At 40.5% G+C, this 24,472-nt stretch overlaps 2 protein-coding genes across 3 annotated transcripts in view; one reads left to right on the plus strand and one right to left on the minus strand.

The window, feature by feature from the left end:
• Nucleotides 1-900: 900 nt before the first annotated feature.
• Nucleotides 901-11,874, minus strand: ZFAND5 (zinc finger AN1-type containing 5). Of its 2 annotated transcripts, none has more exons than XM_081103895.1 (6): nucleotides 11,337-11,874; nucleotides 6,994-7,153; nucleotides 6,463-6,574; nucleotides 5,729-5,832; nucleotides 3,302-3,427; nucleotides 901-2,534 (listed from the first exon to the last, which is right to left on the minus strand). In XM_081103895.1, exons 2-6 carry the CDS (start codon nucleotides 7,142-7,144, stop codon nucleotides 2,386-2,388), a joined length of 642 nt encoding a protein of 213 aa, XP_080960021.1. In that variant the 5' UTR covers nucleotides 7,145-7,153; nucleotides 11,337-11,874; the 3' UTR covers nucleotides 901-2,385. The 2 variants fall into 2 exon arrangements, with proteins under 2 accessions (XP_080960021.1, XP_080960020.1); XM_081103894.1 differs by lacking the exon at nucleotides 11,337-11,874 and adding an exon at nucleotides 9,233-10,504.
• A 133-nt stretch (nucleotides 11,875-12,007) lies between these two features.
• The window catches only part of TMC1 (transmembrane channel like 1), a 314,024-nt gene continuing 301,559 nt past the window's right edge, over nucleotides 12,008-24,472 (plus strand). Inside the window, exons 1-2 of the mRNA XM_081103893.1 lie at nucleotides 12,008-12,081; nucleotides 16,131-16,308. The gene's annotated coding sequence lies outside the window, so the exon portion shown is untranslated. The remainder of the gene's footprint in view (nucleotides 12,082-16,130; nucleotides 16,309-24,472) is intronic.

The following is a 24,472-nucleotide window of genomic DNA, read 5'->3' on the forward strand; positions in this document are numbered from 1 at the left end:
TTAAATCCTGTAAGATCAAATCTGTCCTCAATGTTTCTTATAAAAAATGATTTTGCAAACATTTATTCAATGACCTTTATAGACCAATGAAGTCCAAAAGTCAATCACCTTCCCATGTCTTCTTTATCCCCCACATACCACATCGATATCAAAATCTTAAGTAAATGTCAACAAGAGGTAGCAGTGAGAGGGGGAAGTCATATTTTTAAACCTTAATTGTCACTCAACTGTGATTCTTCAGTATCCTTCATATTTCAGGAGATACTATCCTTATCTGTCATAGGCTTCTATTTTCAAAAGTATTTACACCCAAAGAACTGTGACAAGTAACAGTGAGCCAGGATAAGAATTTCTATTTCAAACTCCATTACTGAAAAGCCATGGTTGTCCTTGGCTTCAGTTACCCCCTGGGCAAAGTTAGAATACGTAACTGTCTTATTATCTCTTATGACACCTTCAAAGAGCAAACTCATGGATCCATCTCTACATTAGAACCATACCCCAAAACAAGTAAAACAAAACTATACCTGTTTTTGTACAAACTGTCATGCCTAAAGTGTTATCTATAAAATAAAGAAAAAAGGGGGGAGGGTAACAGACCATAATTGTTCAAATTTCATTCCTTTTTCTTAAGTGCTAAGACTTAAGATCCTAAAATAGCCTAATCATTTCTTCAAAAACAGTTGTTGCCTATTATGTAGCATACTTTTTATTTTACAAAACTCATCTCATGGTTCTCACCTGAACATGTTGAGAAGGCAATGAAAAAAAGAAACTTACAACAGCCATGCAAAGTCTACATATGCAACTAAAAAGTTGAATTTGAAACATTTTCTAATCACCCCCCTATAGGATTTCTAACTATGGCTTTAAAACCCAATGAACAAGTGAAAGTTTCCCTCTGTACATGGCTTTTATTATTTACATAATACAATATAGCATCAATGCTGGGTAGCATGATTATGTGCAATACATAAATATGAACTATCTGTACACATCTGCAAATCTAACTCAGAACTAAGGTACAAAGATTTGAAAGCAAAATTGAGTGCTTTAAGAACAAAAGTAAAACTAAGACTGAACACTGCAATAAATCAGAAGTAGTGCCTCGTGTACATACTTAACTATTTACAGATGAAAACAGGCATTACCACAACACTAATCTAACTATACTCATTTATATATAAAAAACACAAGTTTCATATATCACAGAAAACCTTCCATTATAACACAGAAGTGATATTACCAGACAAGCATCAATGAAGTATACTGCCTCTTCTAGTTGTTATTGTACAATGCTGTAAATAATGCAGCCCATGCAACACACCCAAGAACACTAGTCCTATACCCAAGTACAATTAATATGATAAAGCAGCCCTCTGCAAGTGGTGCTGGATACCACTAAGAAGTCTACTGCAGCCATGTTGGTTATGATTTTCCATGCAGAAGGGTACAGTTACATTAACTGAAGTCTTTTAAAAAAGCTCTAAACATTCTTTCTTCAACCAAAACATTCAACAAAAGATGCACATGAAAAATTAACTGTTCAGATACCTTTGCAACTTAAAATTCAGATGCATGTTACTCAACAGAGCTGCTGTATGTGAAAACCAAATGCAGAGTTTTAATTTCTTCTTGTAAACAAATTAATCCTAGTGCAGTTCTGTGCTACACATTTTTAGCAATGAGTAAGTAATGCAGACATCTTCTGGTGCAGGTCAACAATAAGCTTCAAAGATAGCTCCAGACCCTGTTGCTTGATGGTTTTACTCATAACCAGTTGCAATGTTTACCTTTCACAGAATGTCTTTGCCAGCTTTTAGGCCAATTAGCCATGCTTATATACGGCATCAAATACTGGTTTCATGGAAAGTTCTGATCCTCTTTTATCACCTTCTTCCTGCTTCCAAAGAACATGTTGTGAAAATTAACAGTGAAGTTTAACTATGGTAGAAGTAGACTGCCAGTCCTTTTCTGGTGTACCATTTTTTTTAGAAAAATACAGGCACATAACACTAGCCAAAAATTATACCTTGATACATTCCCAAGAGGCAGATATGCTGCAAACATGCAGAGATTTCATGTTTTGTTTGGCACGTGGGAGCTAAATTTTGTCCCTGTTATCTGTGAAATTCAATTTGATATGCAGATTTCCATCCAATTTTATTCAAGGGAGGGCATATACATTTTGTAGGGCTGTATCTATCCAATTCTGCCTGTAACAAACACCCAAACATCCTAAAATATCAATTATAAGACAGACAAGTAGTATAAAGTAAAACTCTGGAGAACATCAAAGGAAAATGGCCATGCATCTGCTCTTTAATGTTTTCCTACGATATATTAAAATAAAAACAAAGTTTCAGTCTCTTCACAAGTAGTAATTTATATTCTCTGGATTTTTTCAGCCACAACAACTGGATTCTCTTTTCTGATTTTTGCTGCAGCTTCTGCTTTGTAATCATATGGACAGTTGTGCTTGTCAGAGTAACGGTGAAGTCCACAAAACAAATTTCCACATCGGCAGTCAAACCCTGTACACACAAGAGGAAGCAGAGTCACTTGGGAACTTGTAGTAATTGAAAGGAAAAGAAAAAAGACTTACTCACTATAGAAAAGGAACCATCTTTCATGGCTCTTTGCAACAAGACAAAGTCTGTCACTTCAAATTGTGAAACAGCTTTTAAACCACCTTTGACATGGTGAGAAATTCAAGTAACTATTCTTCCACAAACTCCCATAGATATCACACAGGGTAGAAATTACACAGGCTCTGGAATCAGAATGACCTGGATTTAAATCCTCCTTCTACTGTATGTTAACTAGGTAGTTTCATGTGAAAACAAGGGAAAGACAACCAATTAAAGAAAACTAAAAAGTATCTAGAATATTTTGTACCTGGCTCAAAGTAGGCACTGTTTAGTTCCACTTCCTTTTTCATGGGAGAACAAAGGAAAGAATCAAAAGGAATGTACTTTTATCAATTCAATAAAGGAAAGTAATTCATAAGGCCTCAAGTTAAAGGATTTCATGTGATTAGGGAGACAAATGGAAATCAAACTAAACTTCCTTCCACTATCCCCCTTTGTAGTCCATTTCAGAAGCTTTCTATTACTGAAAGTTGGGATCCTGAAATTTCACAATAATTACTTTGCCGTAAAACAAGTGCTTTATTATCTTATTTTAGAAGATCTGGAAGATTTTATTTTGTGTTAAGACCAATCAGCCCCTTATGAAGAGACCAGGAGCTCCTTGTTGAACCCTAGCTGTAAAATATAGAGTCTATTATATTGTTTAATACCTGTAAGGCCAACTTTCTTTCTGCACATGAAACATCTATTCTTCTTTGGTTTGGGTAACTCAGGAGCTTTTTCTTCACTTTGAGAAGTACTAGGTTGAGAAACTGATGAACTGGGCTGAGTAACAACTGAAAAACAAGGGTACAAATTAGAAATTTGTCAAGAGTTCACTGACTGCTAATTAACCAATTAGCTAAGCTGAAAAAAATAAACACACCTGACTTTTTACTTTTATATCAGAACTTTCAAATATAAGAGTTTCTTGCCAATCAACATACTACTTGTTCCGCTAAATTTTATAAAATTATCACCCCACTCAAATTCCTTTTAAACTCCTCTAAGCAGCTAGTACTAAGAAACAAAACCCCAATTCTAAAAGTTTTTAAAGACCTAAGAGATGTTGGCCACATGCTGTTTTTCCAGGTTGCAATTGCCTACATATAAACGTCTTAATTAGGGCTGCTGAAATTCATTACTACTAAGTAAATAAAGTTAGCAACTTCTGAGGTACTTGACTATAAAAATGTCCGTTTGGTTTTAGACTTACAGGAAAAAGATTGTGTAGGTAAAACCAGCAAATTTTGACAAGTGAAGCCCAAATCATTAATCACTATCTTCTGATCCTAAAATGTCACAATAATTATTTTGCCATTATAATAAGTGTTTTAGTGTCTTCTTCAGAAGATCTGGAAGATTTCTTTTTTAAGTTTTTTTTGAAAGATTAGCAAACACTGTCTTTAGGACAACATAAGTACTTGTGCAGTTTTGACTTTAGACTGTTAAGGATTTTATAGACAAAACTAAAAAAATTTTTTATTTTCATTAAAAGTCCACTTGTCTACATGAAATCAACAGAATTTGTCAGTATGAAGGTAAAACTGCAGATTACTGGAGTTAAGCCCATATTACCACCACTAGTCTTTTACCAAATCTAATTATACTTTTATAAAATTCAACTACATTAGAAGCACTGTAAACTGAGTTTTAATATTAATCCAAACCCCAACAATAGCAAATTAATGTATGCGATGCTAAAATTACTGCCTAAATAGGCCAGCACCAATGCTAGTAGCAGTAAGTCCAAACTCTAGAGACAAGCCAACTGGTGCAACTTATTCTAAAAATTCTCCCCAAATTCATAACTCATTTGCATTAGTAATTTATTCAGTGAGATTAATAGATTAACAGAATATTCCACCTATTACTTATTCCTAACAATCTACTATGACAACCTCAATATAATTTTTCCTGATGGTATGACAATAGTTTGGGGGAGGGGAAGAGTGATAGCCATTTCCTTGGCCACACCTGAAAACTAAACAGTGGTTCCGTAAAGATAAGGAGGGGTTTAAAAAAAAAAAAAAGATAGAAAAAGGCAGAGAAACTGTGAACTACAGAATTCCTACAAAGAGAATAAATGCAGAGACTAGCTACAGATCTAACCCAGAAGAGTCCTGTTTCAAGGCCAGACTAATTTGTTTAAAACACATCCCCCGCCTTAACAGCCACACACACACACACACACACACACACACACACACACAAATTTGGTCTGCTTTTTCAGAAGGATGGAGCTCATTTCAAAATATCAAATATGGATTCACTTGCCCAACTTATAAATTTTCACCTTAACTTTATAAATTAAGATTGATGTAGTTCACATAAGCTTGCGATGTTAGAAAAAGCTAGCCTACAAAACAGATTATGTATCCACTGACATTATTTCCATACAATAAATTTTATATTGTGTTCAATCAACACTACTAGGAAATAATGAATTGATAAAAAATGAAATAAGTGAACTATTATATACATAGATTCTTGTTTTAGGCCTAGCACAGGTAATTCACACAAGTCAGTCTTCTCGCTAATTCATTTAGAGTACTCATGGTTGCTGTATAAGTTAAGCACTGACTTAAAATCACTAAAGAAAACAAAAAATGCCTTTCCATACTGCGTTTTAAACTCTCACAAAATATGGGATCCTACACCTCAATTTGAAAGTTTTATGTTTAATATGTTCTATTGCTTGAGTATTTTCTACAATATTGACAATATCAAGACTGAATAGCTGTTTTTGACCTAAAATTTTCCAGCTTTGAAATTTAATCTACATAATTTTTTCCAAGTTTATGAACAATGACTTCTCTAATGATTTAGATACTTTTAAAATATGACAGTAATACATTATTTTAAGTTCATTAAATTCTTAATGTTACTGGTGTGGGGGATGGTGGGGGGTGGGCAGAGAAGAAAGAAGAGAATAGAATGACTATTTTATACTCTCTAAAGAGAGTGGTTCTTGCTTGGCCTGTATTTTTTGGCTCTCTCCCTCTTTGGTCCTTCAATGGGAAGGAACAAATCCCCCCACCAACCCTATCTCACACTACCGAGTCCAGAACTGAACTAGTATTAAACAAAAAGCATACCTGGCTCTGACACCTCTGTTTTCGGGGTAGTTATTTTGTCCTCTCTTGAAATGCTCATTTCTGTCATTTGCTGAGTTACAGGCAAGGCAGCCACAGGCACATTTCTATTTGAGTTCAAGCAAACATTTTTAAAGATGTTAAGGGTACTTCTTTGTGAGGTAAGTTGTCAGTTCAACTTCAAATTATATATTATTTCCAACATATTCAAATGGAGCTAAATAATCTAAAATTTTAAAATACTGGATGCTCAGCAAAAATGGTTGAGAATAAAGCAAGCAATTTGATAAATAGCTCATTTCAAGGCTGCATATCTGTATAAGTCACAATGTTTTATTTTAGTCAACTAAAAATTTTTAGCTGTGCCTGTAATCTGTTTAAGGGCAAAAGGGGGCAGTTTTGCCAAAATGCCTTGTGTGGCATTACACTAGTCTGCAGAGCCTCACTCCTACAACTTCTAAACCTCAATTACAAGGAAATAAAAGCACAGCATTCTCAACACAGCATCCTTGGTGGTGGTATAGAGTGCGTTATAATATACATCTTTACTCAGTGACCTACAACAAGATCATACATTAAAAGATTTTGAAATCCCTGACTGTGCAACACATGCAAAGCCAAGGGCATTTGATATATTAATATCCTTATATATGAACACATAATTATAATTGTATGGATAGCACAGATATCTTCATTTCCTCCTATTACCATAAAAACTCTGAAATGCTCAATCTTACCTTGATTTTTCAGATGTGCTGCCAGCAGCACCTTCACAGTTGTTTAAACTAGTGTCTGCTCTTTGCACAGATGCAGAGTCTGAGGTAGGACTGTTGGAACCACTAGCTGTCCCTATTTAAAAAAAGAATTTGTAAGAAACAAAGCAATACTATACGCAGTATCAAGACTATTAATAAGTAACAAATACTTGCATTTAATTAAGTTAGTGATTTAAGCATTTTCATTGTGCTGCAGATTCCTACACTTGAGTATCCAAAAAAATATATTAAAAAGCCACATGCAGTGAATACAAGTATGAAACAAAATCCCAAAAAGGAAAATGAAAAAGCTAGTCAAGATGCTTGTTGATAGTCACTCATTCCTGATGTAGTTATACCAAGTACTTGGGCTGTTGTTTTAATTTCAAGCTTTTCTCAGGTCTTCTCTCTTTGGGCTTTCAGCATTGATTCTTGGTCTTAAGCCCCAATTCTTGGCTCTATGTTTTCTGTTCACCAATTCTTCAAATGGGTTTTTCCTTGGAAACAACTTACCCATTGGGCTCATTCTGCCACTATTCTGCTGCCTCTGAAGATGCTCTTTGTAGCAAACAGAACACATTCCATTTGTCCTAGGATTCCCATAAAAGCCACATCCTGTACTACACAGCATGGGCCCTGGGGTCTGGTTAGTCTCCTGAGCCATATTTTTCTGCTATAAAGAAAACAAAAACAAAATTTTAGAAACTAGCATTTAACCAAAATAAAATCACTAAATTAGTATATGATGGCCCCTAGTTTTTCTAAACATCAAGTCTATTTCTGAGTGTATTTAATTCCAAATTAAAAAAAGTAGGGCAAGAAAAGTATGAATATTTTGCTGCCTTTATAAAACAAAAGGCATGAAAGGAATTGTTTTATAATAAAGCTTAATAAATAATGACCTATAATGACTTCACATATAATGGTAGGGCAAAAAGATTCTACATTTAAACATTAAAATGTTATTATTTCACTTTTTCAATTTCGGAAAAGGTTACTCTGCCTGATACCACAATTACACTTAAATCAATTTAGGCAACTGATATCCAAGTTCCTTTCTGCTCTCCTGCACATTGGTTAAAAATATTTCAAATGAAACTTGCAAATGGGAAAAGCCTACAATCTTAATTATTGACACTTGAGATCTACTAGTGGTTCTTTAAATTAGTTGTATACTAGATGTAGCGCTAGAGTTTTCTTAAAACATCTGAACATACTTGGGCCCAACTATTAATTCAACAATTCTGCTACAGGGCTGACTGTAGTCAACTGGTAATTAAACAATTCTGCCGACTGAAATGAGAGCTGGTAGATGACCTAGCCTTTCCTGTTACCTTGGAATCAACAGTGAAGCTCTTAAGAATTCAGGGGGTCAGCTGCTTATGCTTTTATGTTCTACATTTGAGGTGTGAAATCTGGGTCTGAGTACTTTTAAAGTCAGTGCCTAGAAATCTGCAATGCTCAAATTATCAGCCATAGATTTCTCAGCCAAAGACTAGCTCTTGAAACTTAACAAGTGCCTGTCTTCTTCATACCAGAAAATGAAATCTTTCCAAGCTCAATTCAATAAGGCAAAGAAAGTAAAGCAATATAAACACACAACCTTTAGTAATAGTTAATGCTAGGTTACCAGCAAAAACTTTATACAGAAAGCACACTCTTGCTTTTGCACAAGTCTTATTAAAATTAGCACAAATATATAAAAAAATTAAAAATTAGCACAAATATTTTGCCATATTTAGTGAATTTTCCTGAGTTAAGAGAAAAACACACACTATTAATATGTATGAATGTACAAAGCATACTTAACATTTTATAAAAAAAAAAACCCACCACAGATCATTTGCTCTAACTTGTCACTCATTTAAATGTACCTTACTGTTGATAATAAGATCACTTATGATTTATTAAGTTACGAACATTTCAAATAAGTGCAGGAAAGTACTTCAAGTTATAGCTTGCCATCTTCTGGAATTTTATATTGCTTTTTCCAATTACCACTTCTAGAATAAACTCTTTAGGGAAATATTACAAACAATGTCTTAATTATTAGCAATTTTTATTAACAAAATTATTTTTAAAAAGGGTGGAAGAGGAATAAAATTCTCTGACCTGGCTGAAACCTGACAATTATACCCCCAGTTAAATAATAGTAACCTTTGCTTTTGTTAGCAAAAAGACACCATTTTCAACCTTAAAAATATTTCAAGCCAATCAAGCTTGTATGGAGAGTGACCAAGATCCTCAATTTACTTCAGACAACAGTATTAATTTAGGTGACACTGCCTCTTTAAATAGTAAGTGGAATTTAGCTGACTCATTTTGGAGCAGAGTAGTGTAAACATTTCAAAATCCCTTATGAAGTTTAATAAACACTTTCAGTTGTGTGTTTTTTTTTTGAGCATATGTGCAAAAAATGCTTCAACTAATAAATTATGTATTTATTTGCATGCCCTCTACCCAAAATGTATGAAGCTTTATCCTAAAAAAACAAGTTGGGCCATTCCTTGAACCCAGTTTAAGAATTATGCTAGCTCACTTTCTATACAAACTTGCAGTGTCATCTGATAGTGGCTTTAAAAGCAAATTGGCCTAAATTTGAGCCAACAAACATTAATATTTGTCAATCTGATTCTTAAAAGCTTTTTTATGTAAATAAAATGGGGGGGGGGATCTCATCCAATGATTTCATCCGCTTCGACATGCAAAGTATTCCACCTTTCCTTCTTCAGAAAGCACAAAACACATCTACCTTCAATTCACCATAGTCTTCAACTCTGAGACAACAGGGTATGTCTTCTCGATGGCTTCTCATCTTGTAGACTATTCCCCCCAGCTTTTAAATGCCATCACGTGCGCACAGCTTGCCTTAATATTTCTCAGGAGCTTAGATCACATGGGCGGCGCTTCAGCCTGTCACAAGGCTGCAATGTGACAGGCTGAGCTGGATGGAGGATCTCACATAAAGCCTAGTCAACAGGGGCCTCTGAAATCAGCTTCTATTTATATCCCAGAGCCTGCCAACTCCTACACAACCCCAAAACCTAAGGATGCAGCCTTCACACATCTAATATAATAAGAAAACAAAACAAAAAGATCCCATTTAGGCTGCTATAGTTTTTCTCTAATATAGGGAGGGTTAGCGAACAATCTCAAATTCAATCTAGAAGATGCAAGCAGGCATCATTAATCACTCTGAAGCCAAAATGGTCCGGGTTGTTTATAAAAACCAAGCACAGTGGAGCGAGCATCAGGCAGAAAGAATACTTATGTTTAGTGGTATTTTTTCTTTGGGGGGGAGTAGGGGGGGGGCTGCCATAAGGTACTATGGTTTCCTCCTACTTGGCAATGTTTTAGAAAAATACAGTACCACTACTACTTAGTACCTTTAAAGTTGATAGAAACTTGAGCATTATGCGTCAGCTCTATCACGTATAAGTGAAATTTATTTTTCTTGTTTTGGCTTCTAATCCATAGCTTCAAAAAACAAACCAACAAAACTCCAAAACCTGGCATGCAACTGAAACTCTCCAGCCTCAAATGTAATTTAAAAAAACCCCACAAAACAAAACCCCAAAAACTGCAAGAAATCTATGGAATTTAGACACGGTACAAGATGTTAAGAATGCCCACTCACCTGAAGTTGATACCTGAGTTCCAGCCTCTAATCAACTTCTAACTAAGCCAGTGACCTTGGGCAAGTCCTCACTTTCCCTATCTCAGTTTCCTTTTTACCAAATGCAGTACATTAATGTGATTTTAAAAGGCTCCTTTCCAAGCTTAATACCGGGCCTCAGAGACAGAAAATAAGGGAAAACTACGGAACAAATCCCTTTCCAGGGCCATTTAAAGAAAAAACTTTCAGGATAAAATTGCAGTGCTTTCCCTAGTGAAGTTCTAAAATCCTACTTTTTAAAAATGAAGTTTCAGATTATTCTTTTTTGGTAGATTACCCGAATGCCTGGTTTAAGAACAGGGGCTCCGTGACCTATATTACTTTGCACTTCTATGTCCTTAGACCAGATTCTTAGGAGGCATTCCATCAGTAAAAAGATAACCCGGGCCTTTCCCAAAAACACAACTCCACGGAGAAGGGAGCAGTCACCAGCCTAAATGCACGAAACAAAGGGGAAGGTGCTCCATTTCCTTCATGAAAAGGGATCCTGGGCGAGAAATGCCAGCGATGCTGGGAAAACTACAGCCCAAGGACAGAGAGGCCCCCTCCCCCACGCTCCAGCGGGTTTCCGAGCAAGTTGGGGTCCCACGGGCCTCGCACCCTCGGCCAAGCTCGGGCCTCGCTCAGGAAAAGCCCAACGGGGCCTTCTCCAAAAACTACTGAGTCATGCGCAACGGCAGCTCCGCAGGACCGGCCGGCCCCTCGCCCGGCGGGCCCCCACCGACCCCGGCCTCGAACGGCTCCCCCGAGGCGGCGGCGGCGCTGGGGGGCGCGGCGAGCGGGAGCCCGGGGTGCGGCGAGCGGGGGGCGCGGCCGCCGCCACCGCCTTTGTCTCTCCGGGTCCATGTCTGCCCACGTCGGGCGCCGCCGGCGAGGGCGGCCGGGACTCTCGCGAGGGGAGGCCCGGAGGCCAGAGCCCCCACCCTCGGAGGCCGCACGCCGGGTATTGTCCCCGACCGTGCGTGGTGCGAGCGAGCCAGGGGCGCAGGGAGTCCAGCCTCCGGCCACGACGACAGGATGACGCCTCCGTCTTTGTGTTTCCTGAGCTGGCCGGCGGGCTCCCCTCCCCTGGACGCCGCCATCCGCGACCCGCTCAGGCCCCGCCGGAGGGCCAGGGCCCCCGGGCCCACCCCGGACGGCACGCGCCGCCGGGCGCCCTCCCCCTGCGCCCCACACTCACCCTGCGGCGAGCAGGAGGCAGGAGCCGGGCCTGCGCGCGACGCCGGCGCAGTGGGCCCGGGCCGAAGCCTGAGACGGGCGAGCCGGACGCCCTGGAGCCGCTGCCGCGGGCCGGGAGCGGGTAGGAGCCGCGGGCGGGGGTGGCGCTGCCGCCGCCGCGGGGGCCTTCTTTTGTTCCAGCAGGAGCCCCGAGCGTGGCCGGGACGCGGCGGAGCTCGGGAAGTGGGAGGAGGGAAGCGAGGGGGAGGCAGAGGGGGAGGCGGTGGGAGGACGGGAGGCTGCGGCGGCTAACGCTGCTCGCGGCGCTCGCCCGTCGTCTCCTCACGCCTCCGCCGGCGGCGGGTAGGGCCGATTCCGAGGGCGAGCGGGGCGGGCGCCGCGAGGACTGGGCGCCGCGAAGGCCCGCCGATGGTGTTCTCCGTCGCTGGTGCTACCGCCGATGAGGCCGTGGCTCCCGGGGGCGAGCGAGCCCGACTACATGCAGACAGGTCCGCGGTCCGGCCGACTGACGCTTCCTCTCCGCCCCGCGCCCGGGCCGTGAGGGAAAGAGGGAGGGAGGGGCGGGGCCTGTGCGTCAGCGAAAACCCCGACGGCGGCGCTGGGGAGCGTGATGACGTAGCCGCCCGACGCCCCGCCCCACCCGCTCCTCGGGGCGGGGCGGAGCCTGACGGCGCGGCTGTCGCGCGGAGCCGAGTCACCGGCGCGCCCGGCCCCAGGGTGGAGCTGGAAAGAGCGCGTCCTACCGAGTATGTGGTTCTATTTTTAACCCGATTGTTCGCCCTCAGCCTCCCTCCTCCCGAATTTCTCACTCGCGCCTACTTTTCGCCATCTGAGTTCTCACGCTTTTTCGCGAGCCCTTTCCTCCTTCACGCCAACGACCCCTCCCCCACCCCCAAGAATTACACGGATTCGCTTCGCGAAGAGGAAAAGGCACTGCTTTACAGACAGATTTGGGGTGTTTTCGCCCGTGCGTGAAGTCTCCGCCCGCCCCGCCCCGTTCCCTCCCACCCCCGTGGGTCCCAGAGTCCAGCGGCTCCAGCCTGATCCCGGCCCGGACGCCGCCGGCAAGGAGCTGGGCCGGCGGCGCTCGCTCAAGGTCAAGGTGGTTGTGCAGCGTCAGGGAACGCTCCGCCATCTAGCGCGGTGCCAGCCCGCGGCCCGCGCCTCTGTTCTGAACAAACTGTTTGGGCCAGCCTGTAAAATCCCTGGAAATGGGCTGTTCCAGCAGAGCGCCGCGAACTGGGGAAGGCACCGAATGTTCTGCTCAAGGAATGGAGTGAAGGGACAAACAAGCTAGACCCGGGGCAGAGACCAGAAAGGAGGAAACGCTGCAGGAGGAAGTTCAGGAGGGGAGAGGCGTGAAGCAGGCAGCTCACCGATGAGGCACAGGGCCCAGCGAATTAGAAAGGGCGAGTTAACTCCGAGCGCTAGGACCTGTGCAAAGCACCACCACCAACAAAAGACTCCCACTTCCAGCTGACCCCTCCAAGCGACTCTAGTCAACTCAAGAGGACAAAATGACGAGACAGATAGGACTTGTGATGTTGTCTAGTGACCGAGAGTGTAATGAAGGAACAGGAATGAGGTGCAGGGCTTCTATTAGCCCCCATTGAGGTGCTCTGTGGGTAAGAGCATCGGCCTCGCGGCTTGGATTCTGGTCACGGGAACTTACCGGTTGCATCTCGGTGCACTGCACGCGGGATGCCGTCGGTGTGAGATCGATGTTTCCCTGTGCCTCTCCTCCTCCTTTCTATGTTTCTCTCCGTCTCTCCTCCTCCTTTCCACTCTATAAAAAAAATCAATGGGATATCCTCGGGCGACGATTAACAGCAACAACAAAAAGATTGGAGTGACAGCCCTTCAGTGCGTCCCAAACTCTTGGATCAGAAAAGCCCCTGCGGTGCTTATTTAAAAGATGACTAGGCCTCTTCCCTGGAGATTGTTTTCGGTTGGTCTGGGGTGGAGCTCAAGAACCTGTATTTTAAGTAATGCTCCAGGTGATCACTTTATAATTTTGTGTATTTGGGAGCCCCTGTTTTGGTGCTCTGTGCCAAAAGTTCCAAAATCAATCAGTTTCCTGCCGCAGTAAGCAAAAATACCTAGGATATAAGTGACCATTTAGGCTAATTTCTGTGGTTAGTTAATGTGCTGGAAATGTTAAGTAGTTTCAGTCACTGGTCCCAGGGCCATTGGAATTTATTTCCTCGAATGAGTAGTTAAGTTAGTAAAAACAAAGCAGTTACCACTTACAGATCATTTTTGGTGCTAAGTATTTTTTTCCATTTAGGGCCTCATTTAATCCTAACGGTAATTCACTGAAAGCAGATACTATTATAACTATTAAGAAAAGTGACTTGCTTGAAGCCCTGAAGGACAGGGAAGCTATGAAACTAATTCTTACTGAGGAAAATAATAACAGACTCCCCCTCACTCCCAGAATTTTAGTTATTAAAAAGTGAAACACGCCGTAGCTGGTTTGGCTCAGTGGATAGAGCCTGCAGACCAAAGGGTCCCGGGTTTGATTCCGATCAAGGTATCCTACCTTGGTTGCAGGCTCCTCCCAGGCTGGAGACCTGGCCAGGTGTGTGCAGGAGGCAACCATTCAATGTGTTCCTCTCACGTCAGTGTTCTGTCTTTCCCTCTTTTCCACGCTCCCTAAAAATCAATGGAAAAATATCCTGGGGTGAGGATTAAAAAAAAAAAGAAGAAGAAATACAAATTCTCAGGGCCCCACACCAGACCTATGGAATCACAAACTCTGGGGTTTGGTCCAGGAGTCTGTGTTTCAGCAAGTTTTTTGTGTGATTCTGATGCATGCTCAAGTCTGAGAATTGTTCACTTACCCCTACCATGCCATCAAGTGACCTCTCATGCTCACACCAGGTAAAGGGAAAAGGTTAAAAAAAGAAGAGATTCTTTTCATGTTACTGATGTAACAGATTATGGGATATGCCCTCCCCCCCTCCCCCCCCCCTTTGGTGTTCTAAATTGTCAGACTCTAAAGGCAAACTATAAACAGAATATACAATAGAATGCTCTTAATTTAGTATGCGAAAGGACTGTCACTCTATGATCATCAGAAAAGGTTGAAACTGACCTTTGTAAAATAGATAACAGGAAAAGTGAGGTATGCTTGAATGTGTGGTTATTAATTGTTCGAAAACACCTTTCATAGAATTTCATTATGTGGACGAAAAAAAGATTTATATGGAAAGTATAGCCTCACAAGGTGGTCTGTTCATTAATTCCTAACTGGGCAGGTCATGACGGGTTGTCATGCCCCAGGCATATAACTTTTATAGGAAAAGGTTTATCTTTGCCTTAAATAGTCCCTGTCCATTGTTTTTGTGCATCTAGATTATCACGACTTTGAAACAAGGGTAACCACCCTCAAGAGAGCACATGATCTTTTTTTCCTCTTTTTAAATCTTTATTGATAAAAGTATCACAAATGTTCTCTTTTTTTCCCCATTGACCCTTTCTAGCCTCCACCCACCCCCTGCCCCAGGCCTTTACCACACTATTGTCTGTGTCCATGGGTTATGCATATATGCATACAAGTTCTTTGGTTAGTCTCTTCTCACCCACCCACCCCGTCCTTCCCTCTGAGATTCATCAGTCTGTTCCATGCTTCTTTGTCTTTGGATCTATTTTGTTCCTCTATTTATTTAGTTCTTTAGATTCCACATATGAGTGAGATTATGTGATACTTACCTTTCTCTGACTGGCTTATTTTGCTTAGCATAATACTCTCCAGGTCCCTCTGGGCTGTCTCAAAGGATAAGAAAGAGCCTTCTTTTTTTACTGCTGCATAGTATTCCATGGTGTAAATGTACCAATAATGAATTCTCATAAAAAGAAACTGGGGGGGAAAAAAAATCCCATTTACCATTTAACAAACAAATTAAAATACTTAGGAATAATTTAAACAAGGAGGTAAAAGACTTGTACTCATAAAACTACATGACATTTGAAAAAAGAAATACTAGTAGAGAAAGGTATGAAGAAGTGGAAGAATATACTGTGTTCATGGACTGGTAGATTTAACATAATTAAAATGTCCATACTACCCATACTATCTATAGTCCACCTATCCATACTATCTATAGATTCAATGCAATCCCTATTAAAATACCCATGACATATTTCACAGATCTAGAACAGATACTCCAAAAATTTACATGGAACCAATAAAGACCCTGAATAGCTGCAGCAATCTTAAGAAAGAAGAACAAGGGACTCACAATACCAGATATCAAGTTATACTACAAAGCCACTGTAATCAAAACAGCCTGGAACTGGCACTAGAACAGTTCAATGGAACAGAACAGAGACCCCAGAAATTGACCCAAGCCATTACACTCAATATTTGACAAAGGAGGCAAGAACATACAATAGAGTGAAAACAGTCTCTTCAATAAATGGGGTTAGGAAAAGTGGACAAATACATGTAAAAAAATGAAACTGGACCGCCAATTTATACCCTACACAAGAATGAACTCAGAATGGATGAAAGACTTAAATGTAAGTTGTGAAACCATAAGAATCCTAGAGGAATCCAGAGGCAGCACAATCTCGGACGTCTCTTGTAGCAATATGTTTGCTGGTACATAATCTTAACTATTCAGTTATCCAATCTCTTCCTTTCTTCTACCTTCATGTAGTCTTCCTTAATTTCCTCCTTAATTTCAAATGCATAAAAGAAACTGCAAAACTGTCGTTCTCCGAAAATTTAAGATGATGTGTCCCAGCAATTGTAGTCAGTTTGGCTTAATATCTTATTGAAATTTTATAGGTTTGGACCTTCTTAACCCATTGTATGCCATAAGCGTCTAGATGCAAGCAACGGACCTTCCCCACATGCCACACGCGTCTATAATAAAAAATGTTTTCCATAAGTGGCAGCCCTGACCAACTTTAAAATCATTTTTCGTGAGAATTTTCAGCTGAAAATGTTCAAGAACACCCGAATTGTGAGTAAAATATTTATTTTTATAATATTCATTGCAAATTGATTTTTAAAATTAAATTCAAAATATTATGGCGTGTGGGGATGGTTTCCATTTTGGATGCGTGGCAGTTGGCTGGTTAAATCTACAATTGCATAGCACATACCAAGTGTCTGGTACTGGTCCATTCCTAAGTATTCATTGAAAATAATGTTAATTCAATTATCCTTTATTCATTTTTTTTCTTTAAAAATGTTTTGCACGTTTGACTACATTCTAGGTACCACGGAACTGGGTGCTGGAAAATACATTGGTGGGAAAATGGATCTTACTCTTGTTTTCATGGCTCTTACTGTCATGTTGGGGAGAAACATCCTATATAATAAAAGCCTAATATGCAAATGGACCGAATGGAGGAACAACCAGTCGCTATGATGCACACTGACCACCAAGGGGCAGACGCTCAATGCAGGAGCTGCCCCTAGCCCACAGGCAAGGCAGGTGCCAGCGGGATCCCCCCATCCCCCGATCGCCCGGCTGGTCACCCCCGCAAGGGAGGTGATCAGTGGGGTTGGGGGAGGGGCTGGTGAATGGGCAGCACCAGGCTGGCCAAGGCAGGTGCTAGTGGGGGCCCCTCCCCCACCCCCTATAGCCCCGTCAGCCGCCCCAAAGATCAGCCCTGATCGCTGGCCAGGCCTAGGGACCCTACCCATGCACAAATTTCATGCATTGGGCCTACTGTTAACAATATTATCATATAAATATATAACTATGAACTGGTAAATAACTTGAAGGAAAGGTACAGAATGCCATGGAGCATATAACCAATAGCAGTGGATACTGAAAAACACCCAGGTCTGAGTCCCATTACCAATCATCCCATTGCCAGTGGAGCCAGGCTTACTTTTTTAAAGTGTTTAACTATAGTAAACTGGCATGTCCTTTGAGACGGTTGGAACAGTTTGTATTCTGCTTCAGAATTAGGTAAAGTCATTGCAGATTCACTTACATTTTTCTTTGTCATCTAGGAATGGGCCAAAAAGGGGATAGGTGATTGGAGAAGAGCAAATGTAATTAAATTTCTTAGAAAGTAGAAACTGACATCTCTGAAAAATAGCAATAAAAGTTATTAGTCCACTGTAAAATATAAAAGACCTGGAGTTATTTTAACTTGACATTTAACTTTCTATTATGGAGACAATTGCTTCTGTGGCATTATTGTAATACTCTGTCATGGGTAACTTCATTTCCTCTGTGTGCCTGAGTAGAGCTATGTGAAGCACAAAGTTTTTGCTGGGTTTTTAAAAACTGTTTAGTTCTCTGGTCAGTGTAGCTCCATTGGTTGGAACATCATCCTGTACGCCAAGGGTGGGGAATGTCCAGCCTGCAGGCCATATAAGGCCCCCAAAATCATTTGGTCTGACCCTGCCAAGGCATTAGGGGTGAGTTAATTAAATGTTTGACCAAATATGGCAGCTAATTTTTAAGTTGATAATTTTGTGTGGTCCACGAATGATGTTATAAATATCCAAATGGCCCTTGGCACCAAAAAGATTTCCCATCCTTGCTGTACACCGAAAGGTTCCAGGTTGAATTCCCAGTCAGGGCACGTACCCAGTTTGTGGGTCGATTCCCAGTGTGGGCTCTGATGGGGTTTGTGCTTCTCACTCTCTCCCCTCTCTCTAAAATCAATTTTTTAAAAAACCGTTGGGTGTTATTTGATGTCCATATAGTGTTCCTTTCCTTTTCTTTTTTAGTCCCTTTGCAAATCAAAGATCAAGGTAATGAGACTCAATTATATTTTTATTATTTCTAAAATGATTGAAAAGGATTACAATATTGTACTTAGAGCAGGTCAACTAATTAAAAACTTTAAAGCATACATACTATTACTAATATTTTTCCTTTTGAATAATTAATAATTAAATAGTTAAAATATCAGTGAATCCAATAATGGATTGGTTTTAGACCCAGATCAACAAGTGGTTGGCTGAATATTTTTTCCCTCAAGAACTTGATGAAGCAAGTAGCAATTTAATTGTATAGACCTTTTGATAATTTTAAAGCCATACTTATTTTCAGTGAAAACAATTTGATTAAAGAATCTTCAAATAAATGTCATGGATATCTTACCTGATTAGAGAAGACTTTCAAACAAACTCCAGATACTGTCGACATAGCCATCAACAATTTTAAAGACTATTTAAGTGGCCTGGCCAGCGTGGCTCAGTGGTTGAGTGTCAACCTATGAACCAGGAAGTCACAGTTCAGTTCCTGGTCAGGGCACATGCCCAGGTTGTGGGCTTGATCCCTAGTGTGGGAGGTGCAGGAGGCAGCCGATCAGTGATTCTCTTTCATCATTGATGTTTCTGTCTGTCTCTCCCTCTCCCTTCCTCCCTGAAATCAATAAAATATATTTCTAAAAAAATAGCTAACAAATTTTATTTTTTAAGAACTTATTGTGAATCATGTGTGGCTGTTTGTTTTGACTTGTACTTGGGTGTAATTAGGTGGACTCTTTACTATGGTCATCTCTTGTTACCAGATAGTGAATTATATGTCATATACCTCATCTGTAGTAACCTGTATACTTTGCCACTTACTGCACATTTGTTTTTCTATTTTTCAGGGGTATTGAGAATGAGGGAGAAGTAGGCAAAAGAGTTTTGGTTTTGGAGTGAAATTCTTTTCTACAGCTGTTTTATTATACTATTTTTAAAAATTACAAAATACTAATAATATATGAATATATATTCTCTTTGTTTAAATTTCAAGCAACACATAATTTGAACAGAAAATTAGTCTCTTGTTCAAGCCACCCCCAACCCATTCTCCTGTTCCCAAAGGTAATCCTTAGGTACTTGTGTCTATCCTTTCAAACTTGTTTTCTTCATTCATGTACTTATACATAATAGAGGCATTTTTTGTGATTTGTTTGTTTGCATACATGAAATTAAGCTCTATATATTGCTCTGCAACAGTATGCCTTGGGGATCTTTCCATGTCAGTTCATAAAAATCTACCTTATTCATTTTAACAAATTGCAGAGTATGGGTGTAACATAATTATGTTAATCATTATCTTACTGGTGGATTTTCTGGTTGTTTGCATTTCCTAACTATGATAAAAAATGTTGATAAGGGTAGTAACTTATTCAGAAAATGTAGTGTATTCATACCAATTATTTTCATTTTAGAAACATTTTTTTATATGGACTTTGGCCATTCTCAAATGTCAGTCCTTGTGAACAGAATTAATTTTTAAGACAGTAGATAAATCTTCCTGACTTAACTGACTCTCTTTTTTACTTTCTCCCTCCTCGCCTCCCTCGCTCCCCCCCTTTCTTTTTAACTTTTGAAAAGATAATACAGCAGGATTCACTAGGAGAGAATCAACTACAATTTGAAGTCCTGCATCATTTCTCCCCCATCCATAAGCTAATGATCATTATGATAATAGGTAACTTTTGTTAGGCTCTAAGTGCCAGGCTTTGTTGTAAGTACTTTACACATGTTAATATTAATTCTCATAGAAGAATTAGGAAGTAGACAATGAGTATCCCCATTTTGTTAATGCAGAAATTGTCAGGTTTTCTGATGCTGGAAAAATGAGAGGACTTCCACATGGTGTACCTGGAAGGCCCGGACAGTGAGTCCTTATTCCGTGTGTGGTAAAAGAAAGCAGTGCAGCTCACCAAGGCCCAGTGGTCACGGCTCCCAATCAAGAACTGCTCCAGACTTCATGGGGGGTCCAAGTTAGGATGATCAACTCCTCTGCTTTGCCCCAGATTTTCCCACTTGCCCACTTTTAGGAAACTCAATCCCTTAGTCCTGGGTGAACCTAGATGGTTGGTCACCCTAGTCCAAGTAGTGTTTTTTTCTCTTTTTTTAAACATTTTTATTGACGTCAGAGAGGAAGGGAGAGGGAGAGAGGGATAGAAACATCAATGATGATAATCATTCATCGGCTGCCTCCTCCACGTGCCACACTAGGGATCAAGCCGGCAACCTGGGCATGTGCCCTGATCTGGAAACCAACTGTGACTTCCGGGTTCATAGGTCACACTCAACCTCTGAACCACGCTGGTGGGCATAATGTTTGTTTTGAGGAAAGGTGAGAGAGAACATACCTGGAGCAGGTGGGTGATAGCTCTGTGTCGTGGTCATCAATGAATTTGGCAGGAACTTCATTGTGAACCATTGGCAGTGGGTATCTTTTTCATAAACCTAGCTGTGTAAATGGTAAGGTCAAGGTTGCTGATCCCCCCTCTCTAAAGAGTCACTGTGGTACTCCCTGTGAGATAGGAAAAGATTAAAAATGAGAAGAGACATACCACCTGGGTTGCGTATATCAGAACACAAAGGATTTTGAAGAGCAACCAAACCACACAAACTCCCTGACAGCAAAAGTTCCTGTGTTGTTTTTCTCCCCCTGATTTTTAATGTCAGGCAATTTAAGTGCAATGTCCTGCCTTTACCCATAAAAGGCCTACTAAATATCCCACTCTTCCTTGTTTCCACTGCAGCCAGCAGCCCAAGCTGCTGCATTATCTGTGTTGCACAGATTTATGTGTGTTTTTTTTTTTTGGTATGTGACCTGGAATTAACCTCATTACAACAAAGATGAAATGTCCCTTTAAGAAAAACTTTAAAAAGCAAAAAGATTGCATTTTTTTCCTTGAACAGTTTGACAAGCTTGTTATATTTAGAGTTCCAAGTAGAATGACTTTTGCTGTTGTAAACTCAGTCACAAATTGCAAAGGGGATCAGAAAACCAGAAACTAGTCATGTTTCTTGGCAGATGGTGGGTGCCAAGAGGGGGAAAGATGGGACCATGGGCATCCTTAACAAAACCACAAAACATAGGTCTATTTGGTAAGATTTTATAAAGTCTTGCATAAAAAATAACTCATTTGAAAATTGCTCCACCTAAGAAATTCTGATAAAAATGCCTGCTCCCAGAAATACAAATAAACAAGTCATCCATTCACTTCGTTCTACCAGTTTAGCTCTGAAATCATGCTTAACACAGCACTAAGTGGCTGAGTGAGTGGCATAGTTGACCAAAACTATAGTTGAGAGAAGCACTGTGCAACTCATAGTTAACAGTGGGAGGCCGTTGATTTTGCAACAATTTGTTTCTTTTCTGATTTAAAACAAAAAGTAATTTTTAGGCCCGAGGAGACATAATCTATTATCAGTGTTCCTCCTTTACCAGTCATCCTTTTCCTTGGAACACACCACACTGTGAAATCTGTGCAACGAGGACATCAGAAACCGACTTTAGGGATGTGGTGAGAGATGTGGCCCTGAAAACACTGGGGACACTTTGTCCCCAAGGCCGGGGTCACTTGGGAGGTAGACAGAGCTCTCCGTAGAGATGGGACATTCTGAACTCTTGATTAGACAAATACATTACAAAACTTGGCTACCTAAGACTTTCTGATGGAAGAACTTAGATATACTCTTCAATGTGTTCTTTTTACCAAAACAGTGGACTGATTCTTTCCAACACATAAATATTGAACATCTCCTCCATAACTCGAAGCTCATCCCCACAGAGTCAAGTTGAGGGTGACTTGGCCTCTTCCCTAGAGGAGCTGATGTCTTCCTGACGTCATCTGCTGCTTCACTCTTCATCACTGTGTTCCTGCCACTCGGCTTCCCTGCTCCTCAACCGTGCTGAGCTCTCACTTGCTTTAGTGCTTTCCCACTCACTGTTTCTTCCACCTAAACAGATTTTGTTCCCGATATCTCACTTTATTGACTTCCGGATTAAAGTCACCCTCACAAGGGAGGCCTCACCTGACTCCACCCCTCCCCACACTCTTTTATTATTTTTTGTCCTGTTTTACTTTTTTAATCTCCATTTTCTTATCACACGAAACATATAACTTATATTTGTTTATGTCTTTATTGTCTTCTCCCACTCTCATGTAAGTTCCATGAAAGCAGAAAATTAGTTTCTTTTGCTTACTGCTATATCCCTGGTGCCTGCAACAGTGCCTGACACCTCATAGATATTCAGTGAATAACTGGAAAGAATGAGTGAGTAAAGTGGTCAAGTAGACTGCTCTATTAGTCACAATCAGGTTGGTGTAACTCAGTGGTTTTTATGCTCCTACATCCTGAAGATCACGAATCAAGTTCTAAGTACCTCAGAAATCTTCAAGGTTAATGGTTTTTATTCTATGTCCAGCAAAATACTTAGGGCATGAGGAAGGGTAAACAATAAGCTCTCCATTTCTTCCTATCTCTTTCCTTGTCTCCTTCAACTGCAGCAACTTTGCTTTTAGCAACTTTTTATAGTCGGCTTCCGCAATAAAAGTTAGGATTTCCTTTTTGTAAAGACAAGATTTCCTAAGCTAAAATACACTAAATAAACAAAAACCAGAAAACAGAGAAAAAGAAAACCACTCTTTGAGGGAGTTCGGGTGGGAGATGTTAATTCATTGCTTTGTCACTTCCATCAGCTTTCCGCAGGAACCTGGGAGAAGGGTCTGAATTATGTGAGTGAGTCAGCCCTGGTGTCTTGTGGAGGCTTGACTTACTCAAGACAGAACCTGGAGGGGGCCATGAAAGGTGGAGTTTAATCGTTTTAACTATACTAGAAAATATCCTGTAAGGTAATAAGATTTAGGAAATTTTCCTCTTAATCACTTTATATTTCAGTGTTAGAGAAGTTGAATGAGAAGCAAGTGGCCTTTTTTTTTGTTAATATATGAAAGATCTTCCCTGCAAAATCCTTATTTTGAAAGATCAAATTTGCATCATCAACAGAGACGCTATTAGAAAAACAACAGCACTTAAGGCTTACACAATAAAAAATGGTTTAGATTCTTACCAGTTGTCCACTGTTGACTGTTGAAATGAACAGCTGTGAGCTCTGTGCTCACAGTTTTCACATGGCCCACATGTCCTTGGGGGGATCCTACAGTTGTCATTTAAACAAGCATATCTTTGTCATGTTGGGAGAGGCGTCTAATTGCATACTGTTGGAGTGATGTGATCCTGGGTCTGTGCTAGGCAATTGGGAGCATTCAGTACAGTTCAGAACATTGTAGGGACTAAGGTTTTCCCAGTCCTTAGTAGTGTCAGTGCCTGGCTAAGGGGAATGACTACATCACTCACCTATATGGCAACACTGTGTGCCTAGCACAGTGCTCAGTACCATGGGGGAATTTCAAAGAAATATGAGATCATGTCCATAATCTTGTTCCTGCTGCCTTCTTGGCAGAGTCAAATTTTCTAGAATAGAAGAAGGCTGTTTATTGGTTTTTGAGTACTTTGCTAAACACTGGCTCCAGAATTCCAACTCCTACTCAGAAGTTGTGTTCTTCAGGTGCTGCCTCACCGCCTTCAGGATCCCACTTCAGTGTATTTTGTATACACTTTCGACACATCAGTCTTCCTACAATAGAAGTAGATTGGATGTAGATTGGAATGGGAATCAGAATCTAGGTGTGGTTTATACCTTATTCTACTCGCAAACAGTAAGAACACCTGTACCATAGAATTATGACAGGGAGCAAATGGGATCATGTATGTAAAAGCAATTTGTAAAGACTAAATACCAATGCAAAAAAGTAAAATGTTATTGTTATAAGTTCCTTTTTGAAACAATGCCTCCCTCGTTAATGAAAACCTTCAAAGGCTACCTGTCGCCTGCAGAACCGAGTTCCATATTAGCCTGTTGTAAGAGGCCCTCTCCGTCATGGCCCATGCCACGTACCCTCTACATTGAACTTGTTCTGTAGGCAAACCAAGCTTTTCATCATTTCCAGAACAAAGCCTTACTTTTCCATATCTGTAACCTTTGTGAACACAGTTCCCTGTTTTTGGAATGCCCTTCCTTTATCTTAGCCAATTGAAACCCTACTCATGTTTTAAGGTTCAACTCAAATACCACTTCTCATTCCTTTGTATCAGGTGTGTCACTTGTTTTACTCAATATTGTATTGTGGGTGTCTGGGTGCATGCACCGTCTCCCCTGAAACAGGGAGCTTTCTTCTGAATGTGTGAAAGCACAAGGGCTAATTAATGTTTTTTTTCCTAATTCTTTAAACTGCAATTGAATATTATTGTCATTCAATGAATATTTGCTGAGAGAGTAAATGAATCAACTCAAAACTATGAAGTTGTTTTATACATCTCTTTTTAGGTTCTATTATTATGTTTACAGTCACCTC

The sequence above is a fragment of the Myotis nattereri genome, assembly GCF_964212035.1.
Source record: "Myotis nattereri genome assembly, chromosome: 12".
Taxonomy (NCBI): Eukaryota; Metazoa; Chordata; class Mammalia; order Chiroptera; family Vespertilionidae; genus Myotis; species Myotis nattereri.

Coding starts and splice junctions, on each gene's coding strand:
- ZFAND5 (XM_081103894.1), bottom strand. CDS start 9,295: ATGAGAAGCCATCGAGAAGACATACCCTGTTGTCTCAGAGTTGAAGAC. Junction 6,575..6,993: donor TGGCAGAATGAGCCCAATGG/GTAAGTTGTTTC, acceptor TTTTTTAAATAG/GGACAGCTAGTGGTTCCAAC. Junction 3,428..5,728: donor AACAGAGGTGTCAGAGCCAG/GTATGCTTTTTG, acceptor CTTGTTTTTCAG/TTGTTACTCAGCCCAGTTCA.